This window comes from Jaculus jaculus, chromosome 6 (genome assembly GCF_020740685.1).
Source record: "Jaculus jaculus isolate mJacJac1 chromosome 6, mJacJac1.mat.Y.cur, whole genome shotgun sequence".
Lineage (NCBI taxonomy): Eukaryota > Metazoa > Chordata > Mammalia > Rodentia > Dipodidae > Jaculus > Jaculus jaculus.
The window spans coordinates 75411380-75438946 of record NC_059107.1 but is presented as its reverse complement, the minus strand read 5'-3'; the positions used below and the strand labels follow the sequence as shown (position 1 = coordinate 75438946).

The following is a 27567-nucleotide window of genomic DNA, read 5'->3' as shown; positions in this document are numbered from 1 at the left end:
GTACTAGGATTACTGGCCAGCACCACCATTTCTGGCTTAACAGTGGCTTCTAAACATGTAAATTGGCATGTTCCCTTTGTTATTCATTATTTGTAACGTCATAGATAATCATTTTAGATTGTTTATGTTCTTGTAATAAAAGTAAATGGTTTTTTTTTATTTTCTTTTATGGTACTAGGACCCCGACCTAGGGCTTTGAGCATGCTATGCATGTGCCCTAGCAATCAGTTGTTTTCTCAGCACTCTAGCACTTGCTGTTTTGAGACAGAGTCTCATAAGGTAACTTAGGCTGGCTCTGAATTTAGCCTGACTTCAAAGTTGTAATTCTCCTGCCTCTATTGGGATTATAAATATGTGCCACCATACCAGGCCAATGATATGTTTTTATCATTGCGGGTCATCTTAAAGAGTCTATTAGCTCAGTCAGGATATTCTGAAGGAAAATGTAAATTCCAGAGGAAATAAATCAATCTCCACGAGTCAAGAACAGAGATGACAGTCTGATTTTACCTTTTATTTTCTCTCTTGGTTTACTCCACCTATAGTACCCAAGGAACAAATAGGAGGAACCCAGAAATACATACCTAAGAAAACTAAATAAAGTACTTAGGAAATTAAGAATATTCAACTTTACTAATCAATGAAATACCTTTGATATTTTGTGTGAAAACATTTTGGAATAAGACTACTTACAATAATTAGCAGGTCAACTAATGTTTAATAGGAATTTTAAGATAAAAATCTAAACATGTACTTTAGAATCCCATGTACATTTTTAAAACACAAATCAATTCATATGTGTTATGTACTCCAAATATTTAAAGATATTTGGTTTTGCTGTTATGTGTTTTTCTAAATGAAACATGAATAAAATATTATATATTTAGACATGTATGAGTTCCTTATTAGAACAGAAAGCATGGCACAGTTATGTGTATCTTTACAAAGTACATGTTTATCTCAGAAGACAATATATGCCATTCCTCAGCAAATTTGGGATTGAGTGTTCATATAATCACTTGGCAAAATGTGACCTAATGGCTTAACCTTTCTGAACTTAGTGTTTGATCTTTGAAATATACCTATTCAAGCCAAGGCTGGTGTTTTGGGTCTATTATCTCAGCTATTGGGAAGACTGAGGCAGGAAGATCACAAGCTCAAGGCCTGTGTGAGCCATAGTGTGAGTTCAAGGTCAACCTGAGCAACTTAGAGAGACCTTGATTTAAAGTAAAAAATAAAAGAAATGTTGGGGATGTATTCCAGTAGTATAGTACTTGTCTAATATGTATAACACACTAAAAAACAAATAGAAAGAAAAAATAAAAAATAGAAATTCATGTATTTTCTAGAACTGTTGCCTCTAGCCCAGCAACTTCATTAGATACTCAAAAAATATTGCCTGCTTTTCCAAGAAATCTTCTATTGCAATTTGTTATCTGCCTTTGAAAAAACAAACAAATAAAAATAAAAAACTTTTGTTTCCTATGTACCTCTGACTTCTCTAATTGGCTTTAACTGAACCTTCCTTTGCAATTTCTTAGAATTTCAAAAGAGAGGAACAGAACTTTGTTGTACAGAATGAAATCAACAATATGTCCTTCCTTATAACTGACACCAAGTCAAAGATGTCCAAGGTACCAATGACCTTAATGTGTTTCACTGTTCTTTCACGGGGTGGTGGTTTCTAGATTTATTTTTTTTTTTGAAAATTTAAAAGTGTACTTGGGTTGATTTGATAATATTGTTTATTGATTTTAAAACACATGTTATCACCCACAGACATAGACTGACATGAAAAGTGGGATTTAATTCACAGATTCCTACAAATTATACTTGGTTGAGTGTAATTTCTGACAAGTTGGTACATATAAAAATGGAATCCATGTAGCAAGTACATATTTTAGGACATAGATATTTTTCTATGATTCAGAAGGTGACAGAATTGGTATACCATGTAGAAATATATGGATTTATATGTCAACTTAATATTGTAATTTAATATACCATTCCTGTAGGAAAAATCAGTGGTGTGCTGCTTTTCTGTTGTTGAACCTTCTTTCAACATCATGATATGATTTATTTTGCTTTCTTCTAAGTAAAAGCAAATAATTTGTATGTTAAATTCTCCTTTGTTTTTTTTTAGAATCCCTAGCAATTCTTGTAATGTTATTATCATAAAACTATGGTCCAGGTTTGAACTGTTGCTTTAAAAATTTAATATAAATAAAATTGATATAGGGCAATTATTTTAATTGTGATATAAGAACTTGCCATTTTTCTTGGAAAAATGCATATTGCCCCAGCAAAACTCAAAATGTCCTTTGTAGTGAACCTGCTGCACCAGCACATGTCTCCAAAGAATCTCAAGAGACTCTGAAGTACCCAGTGGTATTTACTTTTAACCTGGTCAGACTGACGCTCCTGAATAGTTACAGAGCTGATTGTCGTATCACTTCTGTTTCTGCAGGAGTCATACTGAGACTATAGTTTGCAGACTATGTAAGAGGAAAATATATTTTACAATAGTTTTCTATAAACCATGTTGATAGTATATATAGATATGCATATATAAGCCAGTCTCTGTAAGTATGCATATTACAATGCATGTTCTCAAGAAGAATAATCTTTCTAATTTTCTTTCTCTCAAGTGTCAGGAGTTAGAGAACTTCCAATAAAAAATAGCCATGGAATTTCTTCTTTCTATCTCCATAATATCAGAATATACCTTTTCCTTCTAATATTACATGGAATTGCATATCAGTGAAGGACAATGACCTAGGTGTGTGGGAATAGGATCTAACATAGCCAAGAAATGTTGAACAGGAAAAATGACAACATTTTCAGAACAGTGAGATTTTCAAAAAAAAGTATGAGCCAATTGAAAGTAAGGATGATGAAGCTGTGAAGGAGTTAAGAGATTTGTGGGTCAGTCTGAATGAGAAGAAAGCAAGTATCAATCCCATGACCTGTCTTTGTTTCATAGGCAGCTGTTTCTGACCAGGAAAGGAAGAAAATGAAGCGCAAAGGAGACCGATATTCTATGCAGACATCCCTGATTGTGGCAGCTCTGAAGAGGTTACTGCCAGTTGGGTTAAACATCTGTGCTCCTGGGGATCAAGAGCTCATTGCTCTGGCAAAAAATCGATTTAGCCTTGTGAGTGTCCTTATCACCTAGGGGTGGTGGTGATCCTCCAACTTTTAGGCTCTCAATTGTTACATCCCTTGAGTTCACTGTTGTAGGTCAATATTTTGTTTACAGTTAATGTTTTTTTAAGCAGCTTTTCTGTGTAGATTCTAGGATTAAATCAATGATTGCCTACTTTTTAGGACATCTTCATTCTAAACTATGTTAATTACTTCCAAGGTATTTTCAGGAAAGAAACAGAAAATATACTAAACACTATTCATAGAAAAAATTGATTACATATGAACACTTCTATAAAATATGTGGGGAGATTTGTAGTCATGTATATGAAGGGTAAGTTTTCAATGTTATAATCATCATGTTTTGTGTCTGTGGTGTTCAGATGAAGGGTTAGCTTCTCTCTCAGGAATGCTTGTCCTGTGCAACTGTCTGTATTTAAGTTCTCAAGACTTATTTCTTTTGATTTTCTTCTTCATTATAACACATGTATGGATTTAAGCTTTCAAAAATATGCCTTAGTATTACGATTTTTTTTATTAATTAGTTTTGTAATCAGCAGATACAGTCAATTTGGTACCATTACTAGGCTCATCTATTACCTACCCCCTCCCCTTGGCCCCTTCTTGTTGAGGTATATGGGTCATGCATTCTGAAGTTAGCCCACAGTTATGGGTAGGATAAATGTCTGCATATCATGACCCAACATGTGGCTCTGACATTCTTTCTGCCCCCTTTTCTGCAAAATTTCCCTGAGCCATGTTGGGTTCATCTTTGGTGTGCTTCAGTGATGAGGCGGTAGAGGCTTCTGGATCTCTGGATCTCTGATTTGGTAGGAGTTGATATTTCTGTGTGTTGATCTCCTTCACCCTTGTGCTAGTACCAACACCATCATAGTTGGGGACTTCAATACACCATTATCAGTAATAGACAGATCATCCAAACAGAAACTCAACAGGGAAGTAAGAGAGCTCAACAAAACCATAGAGCACTTAGACCTAACGGACATCTACAGAACTTTCCATCCCAAATCCACAGACTACACATTCTTCTCAGGAGCCCATGGAACATTCTGTAAAATAGACCCATATACTGGGTCACAAATCCTGCCTCCACATATTTAGGAAGATTGACATACTTCCCTGCATGATGCTATATTGCTAGAAATTAATAACTAAAGACCCACCAAGAATCCCAATGGCACCTGGAAACTGAACAGCACACTTTTAAACAATAAGTGGATAGTGGATGAAATAAAAAATGAAATTGCAAAATTTCTAGAACTGAATGACAATGAGAACACATCATACCAAAACTTATGGGACACATGAAGGTGGTCCTCAAGGGAAAATTCATAGCACTCAATGCCTTATTTAAAAAAAAAAACAACAAAAAACATAGAGATCCCAAATCAATAACCTAACCATCTACCTAAAGGCACTGGAAAAACAAGAAAAATCCAACCCAAAGAACTCCAGAAGGAAAGAAATAATTAAAATCAGAGCAGAAAGTAATGAATTGTATTACTATTTTTCTCCATGAAAACTGGAAGACACATTCTTCCTGCTCTGTTTCCCACAGAGATTCAGTGTACTGTGTATGAATCACTTCTATTTAGTGCCTCAACAAGCATGAATGCAGAAGAGGCTTGGGCAGAGCACCTTCAGTTGTCTGATGTTTGATTCTCAGATATACACAACAACATTATGGAGCATGTGGTTATATGCTAAAAATCACTTTGTAGAGATTTGGGGTGAGACTTTGGACATATTTGTGACTGGGCCCAATGTATTTCTGCTCCTCTTCTTGTTATACATTGTTAAGATCAATCAGCTCAGTCATGATGTTGAGGAGTTAGAGCAGATTGTTGTCTTGCTTGGAGCCATGCCAATTTCAAGAAGTTGTCTAAGAGCTGGGCGTGGTGGCACACGCCTTTAGTCCCAGCACTCCACTCGGAATGCTGAGGTAAAAGAATCGCTGTGAATTCAAGGCCACCCTGAGACTACATAGAGAATTACAGGTCAGCCTGGGATAGAGTGAGACCCAACCTCAAAAAACCAAAAAGAAAAAAAAAAAAAAAAGTTGTCTAAAATAGAGTACTTCAGATTCATGGCATATATTTAAATAAACATATTTGTCAGACATATACTATTTCAAAGGACAACTGAGTTGTTTCTGTTGATGGTAATAATTTCCCTTAGGTAATATGTATTTCTTGACAGAAAGACACTGAGGATGAAGTACGAGACATAATTCGCAGTAATATCCACTTGCAAGGCAAGGTAAGCCTGCTTTTGTCCCAAACCAGATAAAGTATTTCTGATTTAATCTATTAATAATAATACAAAGAATCTTACTTTGGCTATTAAGACAGTGAAGATTTTATTAATTTAATTACTTGTTATCTTATTGGCAAACCCTTTTGTTTTAAAAATTGTAACAGGGCCTGAGGAAATGGCTCACTTTGTAGAGTGTTTTCCATTCAAGCATTGGGACCTAGGTTCAGATGTACAGTACTATATAAAATGCTGTCTCCTTACTTCCTATTTTTTGACTTATGTCATTTCTATTTATGTGTTCTTAGAACTTTTGAAGTTTTAGATACTACCCATTTGTTTCTGTGTTATTACAGTCTCAGTTTTAATGCTAATTCTAAAGTGGAAGAGAAGGAGCAAAGGGATTGCTTTGTCCACCTGCATTCTCCTTGTGGTTTGTTTTGTTTTCTTCTTGTTGTTGTTTTTGAGGTAGGGTCTCACTCTAGCTCAGGCTGACCTGAAATTCACTGTGTTGTCTCAGGGTAGGCTTGAATGCTTGACAATCCTCCTAACTCTGCCTCCTAAGTGGGCAGATTAAACGCATGTACTCCATGTCCAGTTTCTTTGCCCATTTTTAATGAAACATTTGATTTTATTTTTTGAAGTGACATGCTTCTTCTCCCATTATGGTATTTGTATGTGCTAGTTTTAAAGATTTAATTACCTTTCTTAAAACAGTAAGATTTTATTTATAATTTCCTTTGCATTTAACTTTTATAGATCTGTCTTGACTTATACAGTTTAAAATATGAGTTTTTATTTATTTATTTATTTGTTTGTTTGTTTATTTATTTATTTGAGAGCGACAGACACAGAGAGAAAGACAGAGGGAGAGAGAGAGAATGGGCGCACTAGGGCTTCCAGCCTCTGCAAACGAACTCCAGACGCGTGCGCCCCCTTGTGCATCTGGCTAACGTGGGACCTGGGGAACAGAGCCTCGAACCAGGGTCCTTAGGCTTCACAGGCAGGCGCTTAACCACTAAGCCATCTCTCCAGCCCTAAAATATGTGTTTCTCTGGGAATCGCTTCTGAGTTTATAGATGAATATAATCATATTTCATTGCTTATAAAAAAAAGTAAATGTGGAGATTGCTCATTAGTTAAACGGACTTACATGAAAATTTGTCAGCCCCAGTTTGATTCCTTGCCACCCATGTAAAGCTGGATGCAAAGTGTCATGCACATCTATGATCCTGATGTGCCTACAGCAATGGGCAATAGAATGAGGAGAATCTGTAAGCTCATATGCCAGCTCAGTTGGTACATATGAAGCAGAAATAAAACAACCAAGGAATATATTGTCTCAAAAAAGGTAGAAGGGAAAGATAAACATCCTGGGGTTGTCCTCAGACCTCCTCATGCCTATGGTAGCATGTGCATGCACACATCACACACACATACATACATATATGCATACATACATGTATACATATATGCATACATACATACATACATTGAAAAAGTAAACATGTGAATTTTTCAACAGAATGTGAACCAGGCAGAGAAAGATGAAGGGTTGCCTTACACCTTCTTTTGTCTTTCTCCAACTCAACCTTAACCTTAATTACATCTTAACTTGTTTAGGGAAATATTCCCAATTATGTATGTGGTAGATTACCTCTCATGGTTCTTTAACTTTCTTTCTGGTAGCTGTCCATCAAATTAGCACATACATTTCCTCACAGTTACATATTTGTGTGTGTGATAAGAGACTCAAAACCACTCTTAACAGGCTCAAGAACACAGCATCCTCTTACTTAGCAACTATATTACTTTACAATGTGTGGGGTCTGTAGACACACACATCTCATGGCTACATTTACTCAGGTACTTTTACAGCCCTGTGCCATGTGCCCAGTTAGTAACTGTGGACCCTCTCCCTCTCTAGATGGTTACCTTGTATATTTTGTGCTTTTCATATTTTTCTGCAGTTGGAAGATCCTGCAATTAGGTGGCAAATGGCTCTCTACAAAGACTTGCCAAACAGAACTGAAGATACCTCAGACCCAGAAAAGACAGTGGAACGTGTGTTGGATATAGCAAATGTGCTTTTTCATCTGGAACAGGTCAGATTGTTATGCTCCTTCAATCATGACTACCTGCACCACTAAAATTGGTTTAAAAACATGTATGTTGAGTATATTCAGTATAATGGGTATTAAATTCAGGAATGGCTACTATGTAAAAAATATAATTTCAGAATTATAATTTTTGGAGCAATTTGAGATACAAGGCTTTGTTTTATTATCTTTTTTCAAAATATTCACAAAACTATATAGATTATATTACATACTAATTTTTAATCTTTATGATAAAATATTTAAGTGTTAAACCTGATTTCAAATATTTTATGTTTATAACATTTCATTATCATTCATAACTATATACTTTTATATTATTTTTTACTGGTTTAATAGCTGAAGTATCTTCTTTTGTGTTACTTGTTTCACCTTCCTCTTAGAGATATTTTGGGAGATCATGAAAAAATTCATTTAGAGATGAGCAGTACATTGTTATCAAAACCACACATGAGAAACTTGGTTTTGCATAACTCTTCAGTTGTCCCTTTTTGCATACTACCTAGCTCATTGTCAGCTTTGCTTCTTTTTTCCTTAGTTTCAGAATTTCCAAAGCAACTTTTAAAACATCTTGAATTAGAGGTGTGTGTGTGTGTGTGTGTGTGTGTGTGTGTGATCATACACACATATATATCTATACATAATTTTTATTGACATCCTCCATTCATATACACAATGTACCCTGATCCTAATCCCCTCACAACACCCATCTCTGTCTCCCTCCCTTATAACCCTTCCACTGAACCTATTCTTTCCAATTAGTGGCTGTTCTATTTTGATATCATTATTTTTTGCCCTCCTATTGTGCCATATTGTGTCAGTAGTAGAGGTTATATTTTTGTGAAAGTGAACTTCTATAAAATGTGTCTACTCAGGAGAGTATTTGGTTCTCATACATATATCTGGATTTTCTTGCATAAAATTTGTATCCATTAAGTGAAGCTTATTTATATCTGTACAGTATGAGGTACATTCTCTTTTGATCATGAAGTCTAATCAGCAAGATAACACTAGAGTGAGGAATCCTGGTTTGAGCCCATCATTCTGTCTGCCAGTGAGCCGCAGTGATAACAGCTGCCTGGCATGGTTATTCTGTACTGAATTGAAATAAGAACCCTCCAGGTGTGATCTCAGGACCTTTGCCACCCAAATGTTATGGTGAATAAATTTTAACATTGTGTTTCCTTTAGCTATATTTGAACATATAATCATAGCAATAATAAACATTTATTTTTGATTTATACTTATATTCTGTGAACATCCACCCCTGCTTTGAATGGTTTACTAACATGAGTATCTTTTGAGGTAGTGTTCTGTTAATTTCTTTCTATCTTACATGCTCTCCAGATGATAAGGAGTCCATTGCCATGCAGTTTATCCAAACACATGATGAGAACAAGGCAACAAGCATACTTGTAGTACATACAGCTATTGGCCTAGACTAACTTCACATAACACTTTGTAGCTTGACATTTTTCCCCAATTACTTCCATAATATTTTCATGAAATTATAAATGCAACTTGTAATTCATATGCAAATTAAGAGATTTAAGTAAATGAAATTTGAAGTAATATATATAATATATTATATAACTATATGTAAAGTTATAGAGTTGTGTCTCCATAATTATAAGCATATTTAATAGGTTAATGTGGTTGATGGTACTGGAGAACCATCCCAGCAGCACTACTTTAGTGTAGTTCGTCATTCTTTGTGGTTCTCATACACTTGCCTAGAATTGCTTTCATGCAATTTAGATATATTAAATGAAGCATATTACAATCTTATTGTGTTTATTGTATACAATAGAATGTATGTTACTAAATCTCTCTGATTATGGTGAATGATAACAAAATGAGGGGTCATTTTTACTATACTTCTATTCATACAGTGGACACATACTGAGTACACTACTACATGTTTTGCTTAGCAGGTTTGCTGCTTGAGTACTGCCAGCTCTATCAGCTCAGGCTATGTGAGAATGCAGAGAGGAAGGTAGATGCATTTGTAAATGGTACAGATGTGGTAGGTTTAACTTGTCCTGAGAAGAGTGTAAAAGGTGTTCAGCTTCAGGGAACTATGAAGCCTCTGCTTCCTGTGAATATAATGTGTAACACTGAGCACAGGTATTTTAACTTTCCATTCAATGCAAACACAAAGGTGCTTGGCCAGGGTTTATCTTTGTGGTTGAGTACATGCACAAAACCCAGAGTTTGTTCCTCAGGCCCACAATTAGTTAACAAATGAATTTTAAAAGGAGATAAATTTAATATGATTTTTTGAAGTATTAGTGACCTTTTTAAAAATATATGCTTCACACATGCCTCTGGCACTTCCTTCCAAAATAGATCATATCTGTTAGTATCCTAAGAATTGTGACTCTAGCCAGGTTGGCACAGCATCCCATGAGGAGTTATGAAGGACATCATGGTGTTCACTTCTCAGATCCCCATTTGATTCATAGGAAAGCTTACTGTTCAGATCTTCCCTTGTATAAGGACTGCTCTGCCAGATGCTGAATCCAGGAATCAGCAGGAGCCTTTTCTGTCCTATTCATCTGTATCATTAGTGTACAGATATTTCATGCATATCTGTGGACACCTGTATGCTTAGCAGTATGTTGTGTCCCTAACAAAAGCTACCCAGAGTGAAATCTTCAAGTGGGACATGTTAGATCTCTTGGAACACACTGCAATTGATTTTCTTTTCGTCTATAGTGTTCTCAACACCTGACATACCATTGAGAAGACATCTGAGATTGATATTTGTTAATTAGTTTTATTGACCATATGAAGGGTAAAGGGTCTAAGTAATAAGTGATTGTTAATTAAAGATGTTGCATTGTTCTAGACCAATATAATTTAGCAACTTTTGTTTTTTTTATTTAAAGTGATTGCATTCATATTCTGATCCTTTAACATCAAAGTATAATAACTCAGTTTTTCTCTTTTGGGCTAACACAACATTTTCATTTCTTCCAGAAATCTAAATGTGCTGGCCGGGGATATTTCAGTCTGGGAAGTAAAGTGCTCCGTTGTCTAGAGATTACTAATTAATTAAAAAAAAATCCATGTTGGGAATTCCCTTCTTTCTAATACTTACAATTAATCTCTTTTTCTTCTTGAAGTTCCAAATACCATTATTTAATACATAGTCTACTTGCATTGTCAACTGTAACTTTTGAATTCTCTTCTGTTCCTATCTAACAAAATAGTTACATATTTTAATATCTTTGTAAAAATAAATCCTACTACTTACTCTTGATACTGTGTTCATAAAGCCTTGTCATCTTAAATCAAAGAGCAATAGAAAATTCATGATCTTTGCTTATTGATGTATGATAAAATGAGTTCAATGGCTACATAAATGAGCTAATTTCTGTGTAGGCAAAGATACATTTTTAAACCATAAAGAACCTAAGACAAGTGATTTTATGTAGAATCCTTTTCGGTTTCTTTAATTTAGGAATGACAAAGCTTTGGAAGTATATTATTTAAAAAATATGCTATTTTTACTTGGACTGTTTCAAATACTACATTTGGGTAACATTGAGGATGTAGTTCCTACCAAAATAATTTTAAGGTAATTTGAAATAAATTTAAAAGATGCAGCTGTTTAATACTGTGTATTCTAGGGTGGGTTGGGGTATAAGTATGTATTTATTTGTGCCATTCTACCTCAGGTGGAACATCCTCAAAGATCTAAAAAGGCTGTTTGGCATAAATTACTATCTAAGCAGAGGAAAAGAGCTGTTGTAGCCTGCTTCCGAATGGCTCCTTTGTACAATCTGCCAAGGTGAGAGTTTTTAAAATGTGTTTAATTGATGGGAAGTGATAGGTGACAAGAATCAGTCTTAATATAGCAGTAGTTCAAGAGAAGGATGGAAGAGAATTATTGGTTCTTGTAATATGCGACTTTGTTTCTCTTTATTGAACTTTCATAGGAAAGTATAGTATGTCATATTTCAAGTAATTGTTAAATCATATATGTTGAAGATATCTACTTACATGGGTGCTCTACAGAGTGATTAGGAAATCATTTATTGCAGTCAAACTGCCTTGATTTCAGATATTTTAGTTTCTCTATTATATGACATTGATCAATTTCCTTACCCAACTTTATTAGAAATTTTCTTTTAATCTGAAGCATAACTGGGCATGGTGATAAACACCTTTAATCCCAGCACTCAGGAGACAGACATAGGGGGATGGCTATGAGTTTGAAGCCACCCTGAGACTATATAGTGAATTCTAGGACAGCCTGGGCTAGAGCAAGAACTTACCTTGAAAAACCAAAAACAAAAAAAAACTCTGAGTTGGGCCTGGTAGCACACACTTTTAATCCCAGCACTGGGGAGGCATTGGTAGAAGGATCATCTCAGTGAATTCTAGATCACCCTGGGCTAGAGCAAAACCCTACCTTGAATGCCCACCCCCCGAATAACAAATGAAGCATGATATTACCTACCTTGTGGAGTGTTGATACAATTTAATGGATTATTGCACAAAGAGTGCCTCGAAGTGTGATGATCACAGCAGATGCTAGCAATCATTGGTATGAATATCACTGTTGTATGAATATTCCATTTGCATCAGGGAAGAACATGACTTACATAAATAATAGATATGAATATGGCAGACCCATCACTTTCTCTTAGAGCTAAGCAGACACAATTGTTAACAAAAAAGTAATCTGGTTAAGTCATCAGAATAAAAAGGACTATGCAACCTATTAATAAACATGAATATTTGCTTGGCAAAAAAAAAAAAAAAAGTAAACTGGTGCCTTCAAATCTGGTTTGAAGGCCAGGTTGCCAAGTTAATCTTCTGGGAGTTCTCCCAAGACACTGCATTCTTTTTTTATCAAATTTTATTTTTTATTGAAAACTTTTATAATTATAGACAATAAACTATGGTAATTCACTCATACCCACATTCTCTTATGCAACTCCACTCTCCATCATATCCTCTCCCTGTCTCAATCCAGTCTCTCTTATTTTTGATGTCATCATATTTTCCTCCTATTATGATGATCTTGTGTAAGTGGTATATGGCACTGCAGGGACATTGATATTCAGGCCATTTTGTGCCTGGAATAGTGCATTGTAAGGAGTCTTACCCTTCCTTTGGCTCTTACATTCTCCCAGCCACCTCTTCTTCTGCAGGGTATTCTGAGCCTTGGAAGGTGTGATGTTTCATTGCTGAGTACTCCTCTGTCACTTCTCAACACTATGGTGCTTTCTGAGTCATCCCAAGGTCCCCTCCATCTGAAAAGATAAGCTTCTCTAACCAAATTGAGCGTAGCATTAATATTGGATATAAACACTAAGAAAAGTGCTTCCCAGGCAGTTTGATGAGCATAATATATGCATTTAGCCAGACACTAGCAGGTGTTACACCACTAGGCCTCATGACTTCCCCATAATAGGTTTTCAGGCATATATTCCTTCCTGTGGAGCAGGCCTCCAGTTCAATAAGAGAGCAGTTGGTTTCCCCTATAACAGATTGCCACTATTGCACCCTTTGGCTCATTTGGCCTGGCTGGCCAACCAATACACTATATTCTCTGCCATTATGAACTTTATTCAAGTTGCCTCATGTCTATTTTAGGTCAATTATGTGTTTGTTTTTGGAACTCTCTCTCCCTCTTGGCCGCCTTGTCTTGTCACTTGTTCATTTCAATGTATCCATGAATAAGACTTTATAGTGATTTTTTCTGGTTGTATTGACAGGGACCTATAGCACCCTTTCTACCCATATTGCCTCGTGCATCCTTAGCCCACTTTATTATTGTCAAGCACACATTCCCCCATATAATAGCATCCTTCTGTCACCTTCCCCTTATTGTCATGAAATTTTTCCATCCTTCCTTATTTCAATCTTACCTGCATCTTACTAACATCATGATGAGTTTCACTGATTGTTTAGTATATAGTGATCTTTTATTTCATAGGTGACATTTTATTATCAGTGTTCCAATATTTCACCTTTATGTATGTAATCTCAGAAAGTTAACTTTGCACATTTCAGTTTGAAATCATCTGAGCCTCCATTTGAAGTTAGTTCAAACACAAGGCTAGGAGATTACTCAATGGTTAAAGGTGCTTGCTTGAAGTTAATTCAAACAGACTAATTCCTCTATTGATATTTATTATAAGTCCATATGAGCTCTAATTTGTACAAATTATGCAAATTCATACAAATCATTAATATTTATTACACTTTATACCCTTTATTGTATTTTAAGTATTAAATACTTGAATTGTAGATGTTACCTTAAGTTGCAAATATGATAATCATGAAAGTTGAGAAAGTTGAATAATTTTACCAATATTACTGAGTTCTGAAAGGTCTGGGCTTGGATTTAATTCCAATATGCAAGAAACCTGCCTCTATTTGACAGAAGTCTCCTGTGAAGAGAAGAATCACGACTAGGAAGTGCATTTCCTTTTATTTTTAGTGCACAGATAATCCAGTACTAAGGTACTATTGAATTCATTTTAATTTTTTTTTAATCCCCTGTTTGAAACTGTGCTTATCTTTTAGGCATCGGGCTGTCAATCTCTTTCTTCAGGGATATGAAAAGTCTTGGATTGAAACAGAAGAGCATTACTTTGAAGACAAACTGATTGAAGATTTAGCAGTATGTTTTCAATGGGGTCATAGAATGAAAGAATTGGGACTGGATAACAAGGTCAATATGAACAGTTATCATGTAGCATTGAAGAAAAAAATCATTGCACTACTTTTGTCTAGGAAAAATTCTAATGTCAAGTATTATGATATTTATTTACCGAAAGAGCTATTCTTTGAATTGCCAAGGATTTCATTAAATTCAAATATATATCATTGAAAATGAAACATATAAGCTTATTATTAGTAAAATGTGGCTTAGTGGGTCTCTTAAACTCCTTGTTAAAGTATAGTAACCTTAAAATCAAGATAAACTACACATGGCTGACCTGTAGAGAAATTATTCATTTTCCTCTGACAGAGTGGAAAGAGAGGCTATGGTACTGTTGTTACTATACACTGGGGAGAGATTCCAGCATTTTTCATGTAGTGGACTAATATTTCAAACTGGTAAAAAGCCGTCTTTCCAAATCAATTTATAAGCACAATTTCCACAAAAGTTTGCAGTATAGCCAGAGATTTCAAAATTTCTAGCTTAAAGGCCTCTCATCTGAAAGTTACTTTTATTCACAGAATATCAAGAAATATAGTTAAGTTAACTTTGATTTTGTTCCCATGTTTTTTTTTTAATTTTTATTTATTTATTTGAGAGTGACAGACACAGAGAGAAAGACAGATAGAGGGAGAGAGAGAGAGAGAATGGGTACACCAGGGCTTCCAGCCTCTGCAAACGAACTCCAGACGTGTGCGCCCTCTTGTGCATCTCGCTAACGTGGGACCTGGGGAACCGAGCCTTGAACCGGGGTCCTTAGGCTTCACAGGCAAGCACTTAACCACTAAGCCATCTCTCCAGCCCATCCCCATGTTTTCTAAGTGAATTTTATTTCCCTTGACAAATAAACAAAACAAAACAAAACAAAAAACAAAGTTTTGGATATCTTGTAGGAGTTTGTTGAGAGCCTACCACATCAAGCCATGAACCCAGGAGAAAACTGCATTGATGTGAAAGAAAAGTCTGTCAGAATGGGACAGTCCATGAAGGCATAAAATTCACTGTATAACTCAATAAATAGGATAAATCAGTTCTGGAGATAGTTAAAAATTATTAATATTTTTTCTTATCAATGAAGTTTTCTAATTTTTTTTTGTTTTAAAATAACTGGACATGAAAGAAATGTAGAAGTAGTTCAAGCCTTAAGCTCATTTTGTATTCTTTGTCTGTCATTCTTTGTTTTAACAAAGAAAATGTTATACCATAAGGATTGTTTTGTGTCTTCAATTTCCATACTTGGGCAATAGCATTTTATTGGAAATATTATGAGTTGAGCCCTCTCCAATGCTTAACATTCTACAGAAATGTGCCTTCAGTTAGTTATGCACCTACTTATAATTCTATAAGTTATCTTTGTCCACACTGGGGTTTAATTTTGGTCAAATTATTAAATACCTCTTTTTAAGATTCATAGCATAGTTTTATGCTGGTAATGTTATCAGTGCGTAACACCTTTTATTATTTTACATATGCTTTGAATTATATATTATATGAACATAAAATACATAAACCCACATACATAATATATGAAGCACACATCAGGATAGAAAAAGAAAGATCTTTTCTTTCTTTAGCTTGAAGGGTTTTTCTATTGTTTGAACTTATTCCTTATGTTGTTCCTGGATTTGAGTGAACATTGTTTTTGATTTTATGTTAGTTTTGTGATTTGAGACAGGGTCTTGCTATATAAACCAAAATGGCTTTGAGTTCAAAATCTTCCTTATGCAACTACCTGAGCCTCCTGAGTTCTAGTATTTATACCACACCCAACTTGAACATTTTTTTTGTGGTGCTGAGGATGGTACCTAGGGCCTTGCATATGCTAGCAAGTGTTAGACCACTGAATTACATTCCTTGCCCTTGTTCCCCCCCCCCCATACACACAAGATAGGGTGTTATTTTAGTCCAGGCTAGACTTGAACTGTGACCTTCTGTCTCTGTCTCCCAAATTCTGAGATTACAGCTGTAAGCCACCATGCTTCAACGTTAGTTTGAGATAAGGAATTGCATACATCTAGCTTGTTTTGTTTTTAGAAACCAGGAGCTGAACCTCCAGAAGAAGATGAAGCCACTAAGAGAGTCGATCCTCTCCATCAGCTCATCCTTCTGTTCAGCCGCACAGCTTTAACAGAGAAATGGTATGGAGGGGAAGGTTCACAGCAGACTTATGAGCAAGAAATCAAGAACCCTGCCCGAGCCTTGTCTGTCATGTGCTTGTTTCAATCCATCCTTTTCTTGTTTAGGAAAGCTGTTCACAGACACAGCCCATCACACACACACACACACACACACACACACACACACACACACACACCCTTCTGGACCAGCAATCTATTTCATTTTCATTGTTTAAAACTTACCAGTGAGTTCTCCTTTTGCTTAATAGCTTTGTAATACACAGATGTAATTGATTCTGATTTTTCTTATGAAAAGTTTCTTCTTTTTATCCCAAATAGTCATTAAAAATAAAATAATCATAACCAAATTGTGGTGCCCCAAATGCATAAAAAGCAATGATGGTAACTCTAACTTTTCCCTTATATTGTATTATATAAGTTGGTCTTAGGAAGACCTAAAGAGCTGAGGGCATTGTTATCTCAACTTGGTAGCTTGCCTGAGATCTCTTTATAGAGTACAGTACAGCCCATTTATCTGGCCTTTTGCAGTCTTGGTAATATGAATTCATCAAAGCCACAAAAGGCAGATCTCTGTGGAATTAAATAAATTTTCACAAAGCAATTGTGGACCAGTAATCTGAATGCCTCAGCTTCTGCTCTCTGTAGGGGGTACTGCATAGACTGTCTCTGTAGATGGAACATTGTGTAGGTTACAAAATCTTTATCTGCTTGCCTGCCCTATGAAAGAATGTCCAGTTGGACCCAAACCTCACACTTTCTCTGCAGAGTGAATGTGATCATTTAATTATCAATTTACATCCACGTGCATCTTCTTTGAACTCTTGCAACTTCCATGAGACCTCTGCACACCATAACAATGGGCTTTCCCAGCTAATGTACTCCATCCTCTCTGTTAGGATGTCTATCTCTTACTCTCTTCCAACTAACAAAATCATTTCACCCCTAAGCATAGAGCACCTCTGGCATTATCAGGTACTGAGATATTTCTCATAAGTGATTTTTGTTTATAGTTGAATTATGAAACTTTTAAAATAACTTTATAAATTTTAGGTATTTTGACGGCAATATTTTTCATGTATTAATGGTTTCCATATTTGTTAAAGATTAACAAATGTATAATATCCTTCCATAATTTTTTTTTTTTCCGAGGTAAGGTTTCACTCTAGCTAAGACTGACCAGGAATTCACCATGTAGTCTCAGGGTGGCCTTGAAATCATGGTGATTCTCCTACCTCTGCCTCCCGAGTGCTGGGATTAGAGGCGTGCGCCACCACTCCCCACCTTCCTTTCATAAATTTTAAGAATCATTATTCTGACCATCTTATTTTTATGGCATCTGTCTCAAGTTATCTTCTTTGCTATCAAAAGCCATGTAAGTTTGCTTATATCAAATTTTGTGGTTGGAATAAAATTATTTATATGTATGTACATAAATAGACCATTTGTGTTTTGCGACAAGAAGGCAGCTTCTCTAAGGTAAGTCAGAGAAGGCTACTTAGGGTCTCTAAGACCTTTGATATCTGATTCTAAAATATTTTTGAATAATCACTGTTGCCTGAATTTTGTATTCTTGTAACTGTAAATAGGCATATATATTAGAAGACAACAGGCAAGTTATTTTATGTGATAATAATATGTCTATACATGATTTTCCTTGTGCTTAACAACTGCTTCTTATTTCTCATGTATTTCATAGCAAACTGGAGGAAGATTATTTATATATGGCTTATGCAGATATTATGGCAAAGGTAAATACAGATCTTTTCTGATTTAAATGCTTAATAAAAGGAAATCCATTTAACTTTATAATAGATAAGAATCTATGCATTTCTGAAATGAAGTGAAATACTGTTAATTCATAGAAATATGAAGTACACTAATCTCATTCTCTTATACTTGTTGCTGAAAACTAACTATTCACAGTTCCTGGAAGTTGTTATTGTTTCCTACATTAACACTTTATGTATGTAGCACTCACTAACTTTCCAAACTTTCAATACATATTAACTGGATGTCAAGTTGTTGGAGATAACATGGTCAACAAGGAAAGCATATGTATGCTATGTGCTCTTTGAATTTAAAATCTGATAGGAAAGCAAAATTTAAATAAATGGTTATACACTAAAAAGTGAGAGTTGGGGAAATGGCTCAGTAGTTACATGCTCTTGAACCTGCTGGCCTGAGTTCATTTTCCCAACACCAACTTAATGACAGCCCCTATCTATTAGGAAGTAGAACACAGACAGCTCTTCTGACTGCCACATGTATACCATGGCACATGCACACCCATACACACACACATATGATAAGTGGTCGAGAAACTCTTGGGGATTCTAGGCTTAGAATTAAAGTCTTTCCTTTCCTAGTATGGCTTAATCTATCTTATTTGGAATCCATCTAATCATACTTCTAACCACACTCATATTTGTCATGGCATCTTTTTTGTTCTGCTCAGAGAAATCAAGTTGTCCTGTGATTTCTATGGACTTCAACTCTAAGGTTTTGTACAATCATTCATGATAAACATGTGTTACCCAGTTAGTTACTTGATAAAATATTCCAATATATTGTTGATGGCTGATATCCAGCTTTCTTTAAGCAATTGTTGCTGTAGTCCATTTTCCCCATCTTGATGATCAGCAGTTTCTTTTTCCTTCCCGGCATATTTTACTAGATTTTAGCATTCTGATTCAGAGGAACATATATATATATATATATATATATATATATATATATATATATATAGTTTATTTTTATTTAGTTATTTGACAGCAACAGATAGAAAGAGGCAGAGAAAGAGAGAGAGAATGGGTGTGCCAAGGCCTCCAGCCACTACAGATGAACTCCAGATGCATGCACCTGGCTAACATGGATCCTGGGAAATCCAGCCTTGAACCGGGATCCTTAGGCTTCATAGGCAAGCACTTAACTGCTAAGTCATCTCTCCAGCCCCTGCATTTTTAGACTAATTTACATCCCTGTTTCTGTATATTATATTTATGTAATGTGCTATGGAAGACCATTATCTCATGCAACTTTTTCCATTTCTGTCCAGTGCATCAAAAAGTTTAAAATCATGTTGTAACTCCAGCAAACTTACAGTTTATCCCTGTAGTCAAATGTCAGAGGCCTGTGTCCTCACATTTCTTTCCTTTGCACACCATACTCACCTGCCTGTTATTACAAATGCAAACAGTGAAGTGCTACATAAAAGAAAGAATTCTACAAGTCTTTCAGAGTTTATTGTGAGTAGAGGGCTACCTTTTAAAGTTTATCAATGAGTGAGTGGAGTGCAGCCTCTGGTATTTATCCTTCCACCCCCCATCTTCACCCTCCAAGTCCCATGTTTCATTGAGTTAAAAGTGTTTCTCTTATTTGTGACTCTTCACTATTCATCTGCATGCACCTCATACATGCACTGAGCAGTTATCAACTATAGGGGACAGTGTAGAATACCTGAAATGATCTAATGTCAGTGGACAGGAAGTATCTTTCTTTCATAGGATTTGGTTAAACAGTTTTCTTTGGCCACCATTATAATCCAGATTCTAAACTGTGATGAGAGTGGCAGCTGGGATATATTAAAAGCTTACTTTTCAGATACTTTTGCCCAAGTAGAAAAAAATAATCCTCTTAAGAAATCAGATGTCTCTCGCTCTCTCTCACTGTGTGTGTGTGCACATGCACGTGTGCACATGTGTGTTGCTCATGCATGTGTATGGAGACCAGAGGAAAATATAAGGTGTTATTCCTTAAGCACCCTACATATTTCTTTTGAGTCAGAGTCTCTCACCTCCCTTACTTAACTAGACTAGACTCTGATCAGAAAGCCCAGGTATCCACCTGTGTCCTTCCTGGGGCTGGGATTATAACCACACCCAGCACTGTTTTTCTTATATGAGTTCTGAGCAATAAAATTCACACCATCAATGCAAGGCAGTTTACTAACTGCTGGGATATCTGCCCAGCTCCCCTCAGATGCTCAGTCTTATTCCAGTCTTAACTATGAGACTCAGAGAGAAGTAACTTGCCAAGTCAGAGCAGCCAATGACAAGCATTATCAGGGTTGAACCAGGCCTTCTGTACCCAGTCCATGGTTCCAACAACCATCATCATCTGCATTCTTAAAACACAGATTTTTGAGTTATGGACATTAGATTTTTAAAAAAGTATGCATGGGGGGCTGGAGAGATGGCTTAGTCGTTAAACGCTTGCCTGTGAAGCCTAAGGACCCCGGTGTGAGGCTCGATTCCCCAGGACCCATGTTAGCCAGATGCACAAGGGGGCGCATGCCTCTGGAGTTTGTTTGCAGTGGCTGGAGGCCCTGGCATGCCCCTCTCTCTCTCTCTCTGTGTCACTCTCAAATAAAATAAAATAAAATAAAATAAAATAAAATAAAATATTTTTTTAAAAAAAAAATGCATGCATGGCTTTCACCACAACTCCATTGTCATTTGGGGAGAAAATTATGGGGTAGTCAGTTTTATAAGTTTTATGTATAAATAATCAACAAATTTTGTCTTATTCCTTTGGTAAGATATGATTAAAGTGAACATAAGAGGATTATAAGAAACTTGTTAAGCAGTATTTAATGATACTGCTTTCTGCTGCTTTCTGTTAATTTTAAGTAATGGTTGCCACATGTGGCCATATTAATGCATTGTAATGGCAGTCTAAAATGAGAGAACAGGATCCTCATTTTTAAGGTTTGCGTTGGGCGTGAGGCAATGCATGAGCATGTAGTATGTGTAGTATGAGATGGAGTTAATCTCTGTTGCATATATTATAAGCAAATTTATATGTGAATTGTAAAACACAATGGATACAATACAATTTTCTGTTGGGTCAGGAATTCAGTGAGCATCTCATCTAAGTGCTGTATCTAGTATATCTGTTTAAACAAAGCTGATGATGAATTAATACAAATAAATAAGGTTTTTACATTAAATAATTATTTGCATTTTTCCTTACTAATTTTTTTTTTTTTTACTTTTTCCTCCATATCAGAGTTGTCATGATGAGGAAGATGATGATGGTGAAGAAGAAGTGAAGAGCTTTGAAGTAAGATGGATCATTCTAGAATTACCTTTCTGTATTTGGAGACATTGTTTCATAGCATACAACTGACTTTTTTGTTTCTTGCTTCATGGCTTATTGCAGCTTATTGTGTCAAGGAACTGCATGTCAGAGCTGGATGAACAAACCTGAGTCCTAACATTTGCTGAAATTAAGACCAAGAGCATAGAATAGTTGAACAATGGAAATAAAGCCCATATGTTCAGAATGAGTGTGCCTGAAAACTCTTAGAGATGAGACTGCTTCAAATTGCTCTCATCTGAGGAACGTTATTGTCCACAATTACCAACAGATGTGTGAACAAAATGCTTACTGAGCAGCAATATGATATCAAGTTTTTAATTTATTCTTTTGCTTTAGAATTCTTTTCCTGAATCAGTGGGCCTCTTACATCTGCCCACTTAGGTCACTCATTCCATGTACATATGTAGTAGTAGTTGCCTCCGTGTGGTTTGCTTGCATGAGGTAGAGTTGCATCTCTTCCTAAGACTAGGCTCTGTTTAATGATTACTTTCTCCAGAATTCTCAGCTTTTAAATATTTTCTGTGATTTGAAATTATGCTTAATGCTAATTAGCTAGAAAAAAGTTAATTTTATTTCCCCCTTTGATTATAGTAGAGCTAGTTATTGCTAAGTACTACCACATTACTGATTATATTAAGAAAGAAATTGAGCAGAAAGAAATAGAGAATAGATTATTACCTTCTTAATTTATGTATTTGTACTTTGAGCTAGAAGTCTGGAAATGTATGAATTGTTAGCAATGTGTCTTTTCAATGCATGGTGGAACTACAAGCATGTATAGTCAAATAGTAAACCTAGAAAATTGGTGACAGTTTCAGAAACAAGTTGTATGAGCATTTCTGCAACATTGAAGCCAGGGTGAAAAACATATACAAAGAAATTATTTGGAGAATGACTTATGACTCTTGCTGGCTGAGAAAAATGCCTTACATTTAATTTCCTATAGGATGCTATAATCTTTTCTAATATGTGTGTGCTCTAGTCTCAAATCTATCCTTACTATATGGAGACAGGTAAACTAGAATGGTCCATGAATGGCACTGTTACTGTTTTCCTGACGTGCACACCATTTATGGGTAACTGGCTGTTTTCAGAGCAATTGTTTATTGCTATCTTGCTTCTTGTCCTCACCCTTCCTTAAGGTCACAGGATCCCAACGCAGCAAGGTAAAACCATGTGTGTGTGTGTATTTGTCTGGGTCTGAGTTTCAGTTTCTTGTGACGTTTACCTTTATTAGACCCAACATCTTGGATGCTTTTGTGACTAGAGGTCTTAACAATCATTCTGCACGCTTGTATCTCCAGTGTGGTTGGTCTCTTCACTGTCCCTTCCTTGCCGTCTTCTTGAGATTCAAATGAGTCACACTTTGAAGCTGTGTCCTCAGGTTGCTTAGCTGGATAAGATTCCAACTCTTTAGTAATGAACTTAATATCTAGACACTGCCAAGTATAGCCTGTGCTCTTATTGCTGTTGATTTTTCTTCTTTTCTACAGCAGTCTCATTACATGAAAACAGGCATGGTAAATGTTATTAGTGAAGCTTAAGAAAAGTCTACTTTTTTGTGTGCTGTTGATCTTTTAAGTAGTTTCTTGAGACTACATACCATAATCATAGTGTTGCATTTTGATTCTTCATTAAAGGATTGGACAGGACATATATATATACAATCTTGAGATTTTAAATACTTGATCTGGAAAGTTTGCTAAGACAAAACAGTTTAATCTAGAAATATAAGATATTTTTACTTTAGTATGGTTCCTGTAAAGTTTTATTTTTATTTTAATGTGGATATTTTATTGGCAGATTTATCATAAATATCCCAGAGAGGTGATATTCAGATATTTTTTAGTTTAATAGATGAACATAGACTACCCTGAAAAATATGCTTATAAGAAATAAACTACAGTATTGTAAACTTATTGTTATATTTGGAGGAATAAATGGTTTTTATTACATATCTTAATATTTGTAAAATTTTAAATCTAAGTATTTGAAGATAATTTCAGATTTAGTACCAATTTGATAGATACAATAGTTAATTGCATATAGTAGCCATAATACTTAAGTATGGGCTTCCATAACAGGTAATAGGGACAAACATAGTGACATTGGAGAGACTCCTTATTCAGGGAGACATCTGAGAATAGCAAGGAATGGGAATATGGTGTTTAGTGTGTAGGATTCTGATTAGACCCAGGAGAAAAAAATCAAGTGAGGAGGTTTGGGGCCTGAGAAGAGAGAAAGGGAGGGTACCTCTGGACTTAGATTGGTGGGCAAGTTCATGTAACAGTAAGACTTGAGAATTAATCCTCAAATAGTAGTGGAGTAGTAGCTCTAAAGGTCACAGCATGAGACAGGATATTAAAGCTGCTTACAATTATAAATTCATAGGTGTAATATACTAGATCACATTTGGGGATTTCTACTTCCTCACCAGTTTTTTTTTTTTTTTTGATCTTCATGTGGTGGCAACCCACAATTCATGTCTAATGTAACATGCAACTCTTTGCTGTATGAGTAACATGAAATATTTTAGTATTGAAAAAAATGTTCTGTACTATCTATCACCTATGAAAATCAACTTTTGTAATTGTTCTATATGTGATATCAACAAAACCATGGAAAAATAAACCAGGTAATGGGTTTATTACTTTCCTTATCAATTTAATAACCTATCAGACTTTGAAATATCTGTTGGTTATTTGATATAATTTGCATATGTTGCAGTAAGTTTCTCATTGCTTGGACAAACATCCAACAGAAGCAGCTTATATAAAGAAAGGCCTTATTTCAGACTTACAAATTCCAGGGGAAGTACCTTCAATGGCAGAGGAAGCTGGCTGGCTTCTCTAGATCCACACACAGAGACATCACTAACAGCCAGTACCATAAAACAGCTCTGAACATACCTAGTAGGGCCAGACTGTAAGATCTGCCCCAGTGACATACCTCTCTTCTCCAGCAAGCTCTGCCTATTGGAGACTCGCATTTTCAGCTCAATTGTAATAAAGGACCTGAGTCCAGGGGGCTACCCATTTAACCACTATAGCATCTAACCTAATAGTGGCACTTTTCATATGAGGTACAATAATTGAAATGTTATTTGGCAGTTTTAGTAATTTGTATAAAATATAAGTTTAGAGAATAAAAAGTATAGTAAATGAATTTTCTCTCTTTCACTGGCAGATTATTAATCTTTGCTATAGTTTCTGCTCAAAGTCTTCATGTCACATTTAATAGAAACATTGAGAAGTTCAAAAAATGACAATGTTGCCAGGCGTGGTGGCGAACGCCTTTAATCCCAGCACCCGGGAGGCAGAGGTAGGAGGATCGCCATGAGTTCGAGGCAACCCTGAGATGACAGAGTGAATTCCAGGTCATCCTGAGCTAGAGTGAAACCCTACCTCGAAAAAGCAAAACAAACAAATAAACAAAAAATGACAATGTTAAAAATATATATTATAAAAAATTATCAAACAAAGGATATGGGAAAGGTCAAATGAAACATGGACTACATAAAGGAGGACTAAAATGCCACATATATATATATTTTTTTCTTCAATTACCTATATATTTTAGTGATTTGATACTATTAAGACTTTTATTATCTAGTATTTACTTCCATTTCTGCTATAATATAATACAAATATATTTAATAACTTATGGAATATGTGATTAATTAGTTTTCAATCTGTGCTTCTTCATTATAAAAACCATAAAACAACAGGAAAATCAGCATTAGCTGAAAGGGAAAAAGTATTTTCATAGGTCTATAAAAAATAAATAGTAATAGTTGAGTTTTGATAATAAATTATGGTTTGACTCATCAATGAAAACCCCAAATTGCTGGCACTAGAGCTGGTAAGCAAGAGGACTATAACATTGGATTTGCCTCTGGGCATTCTTTCTCAAATATTGTGAGTTGCATCTTCCATTCTATTTCTTTCTACTGTCTTATTCAAAGTTGAAATTTCTTATATGTATCTGTGGCACTATATTTTGTGCTTTGAAATAAAGATAATTTCTTGTATCATGAATAATTCATGTCCCATTTCAGAGGCACCATTTTATAACGCAAATTTAGGGAGCTCCACTATTCTTTTCTGGATGTGCCCTAGATTTAACTAAAATGACAGGCAAGTACCCAGCTCTGTTTCAAAATATATGACAAGAAGTTTGGATGAATTAATTCAGAAATAAAGTATTCTAAGGGATAATATTATAGAGCATAATCCCAGTGATGAAACACTTGAATTCCATTTTTTGTAATGCAAAAAGAATATATTGGCCATAAGTTCTACTACCCCCATTAGTTACATAATTTGAACTTTAATCAGTTATATTTATCTAAAAATACCTTTAAATGCTTACAATTTAACACATAGCTGGGAATAAAAAATATTGAACCAACCATTCCTTTTATTAAAAAACATAAAATATTTAGTTCCTTACCATAGGCATTATCTGCTTCTGGGATAATTCATTGCTACTGAATCATATGAGAAAGACATAAGAAATTTTGGGTGCTGTCAAATATTATGCAGCCTTCCAACTTTAGTTTGATAAATGAAACTGTTAAGTTCACATAATGTATTAGATAGGTTTCTTAGAAAAGAGATACCACTGTCTCATGTACTAATGCTATCACTTTGGGTGTGTTGCAATCCTAGGGAAGTAAGAGTATAGTATAGGAAAGAAGAAAGAAACATAAGGAGTGTGTTCTTGGGCTAACAATGGCTGCTCAGTGTGCAGTTGGCTGTTCTGTTTTGCAGGATGCCTCCAAAAGCCATATACATACTGGGATAGTGGTGCCTGAGGGATGAAAATAAGGATGAGCATTTTCCATCTTATATTGGCCACAGGAATTTATTTCATCAAGCTGATATTAACTGACTCTTCCAGCCATGGCTCAGAGTCTAACTGGTATAGTGTTACTGCACACTATCCTTTTCCATGAGGAGGGATTATTCTGGATGAAAAGTGGTTATAGCACCCAGCTTCCCAGAGGTATCAGGCTTTTCTAAGGCTATGTTGATTCAAATATAAGCAATAAACTAAGGCTTTGAGAGAAGAAATCTAGGTAGATGTGGGGTGCTAACTTTCATAATGGGAAAGTTCCCAGGAAGCTGTCCTCTACATTGTATGAGATAATTCATGCATATGAATTCGGAAACCTAATGTCAATCTATGTATAAATGTATATTTAAAGATAGAATTCTACATTTTTATATGTATAATAATTTAACTTTATGCATTTCCATTAAAAAATAATCCTAGTTGAAGTTTTAACCTGATCAAATTATATACAGTAAATAGAAAAGAACAGTCACCAAAACCACAGATACTCAGAAGAACTGCTCAGACTTAAATGCCAGTTCCACCACCTTCATGTGTGAGCATGAGCCTCAACTTCTCTGTCTACATAATGGGAATAAATATGCTGTCTACTGGATAGGGGTATTATGGGCACTAATTAAGAAAATACATGTAAGGCCCTTAGAGTACTGCCTATAATATGACAAGATCTATGAAAAACTCTGTTATTGTTATATTTAATAAGTTTCACATTTTCCAATTTGAAACCATCAGAGGAGTTCATGAAAAGAAACATGCAATATGGTAAGCCCAGAATAATAAACCTGGAGTCTCACCTGTGCACTGGGTGACTTTCAACAAGTCATAGTTGCCTGCCTCATGTCTCAGCTTCTTTGAATTAAGAGCTTTGCACTAAACATCCTAGAGTCATGTCCATGATTAAAAACCTTGGCTTTGCTATTTGAATATGAATTCTTTTTCCTGCTAGGGCAATTCCACAATTGTTCTAAGAGTATAGGTTCTGACAGAAGTGTGTGGAAGAATGAAAAGAAATCAACCTTTTATTTTGTAAGAATATTACAATAAAAATATTGCATAGAAAAATATCTAATTTTAATGTATCTGAGTGTATCACTCTACATTTTTCTAGTTTGTTATTTAGAATATTACATAATTCTACAATATAGTGAGATGCAGAAAGAATTTTAAAGGGTACAAAGGAGAATATTCTAACAGTAAAGATAATATAGAAACAAACCAATACCATGGTCTTGCCAGTATGCTATGGATATCA

General features: G+C 35.3%; 1 protein-coding gene across 5 annotated transcripts in view; it reads left to right on the top strand.

The window, feature by feature from the left end:
* The window catches only part of Ryr2 (ryanodine receptor 2), a 737098-nt gene that overhangs the window by 630993 nt on the left and 78538 nt on the right, over positions 1–27567 (top strand). For all 5 annotated transcript variants that reach the window (XM_045151997.1, XM_045151996.1, XM_045151994.1 and 2 more), the window contains 10 exons: positions 1542–1634; positions 2984–3154; positions 5365–5424; positions 7389–7523; positions 11219–11331; positions 14082–14178; positions 16255–16358; positions 18055–18106; positions 21366–21419; positions 22601–22624. In XM_045151997.1, coding sequence (XP_045007932.1) covers positions 1542–1634; positions 2984–3154; positions 5365–5424; positions 7389–7523; positions 11219–11331; positions 14082–14178; positions 16255–16358; positions 18055–18106; positions 21366–21419; positions 22601–22624 — 903 coding nt within the window. The remainder of the gene's footprint in view (positions 1–1541; positions 1635–2983; positions 3155–5364; positions 5425–7388; positions 7524–11218; positions 11332–14081; positions 14179–16254; positions 16359–18054; positions 18107–21365; positions 21420–22600; positions 22625–27567) is intronic.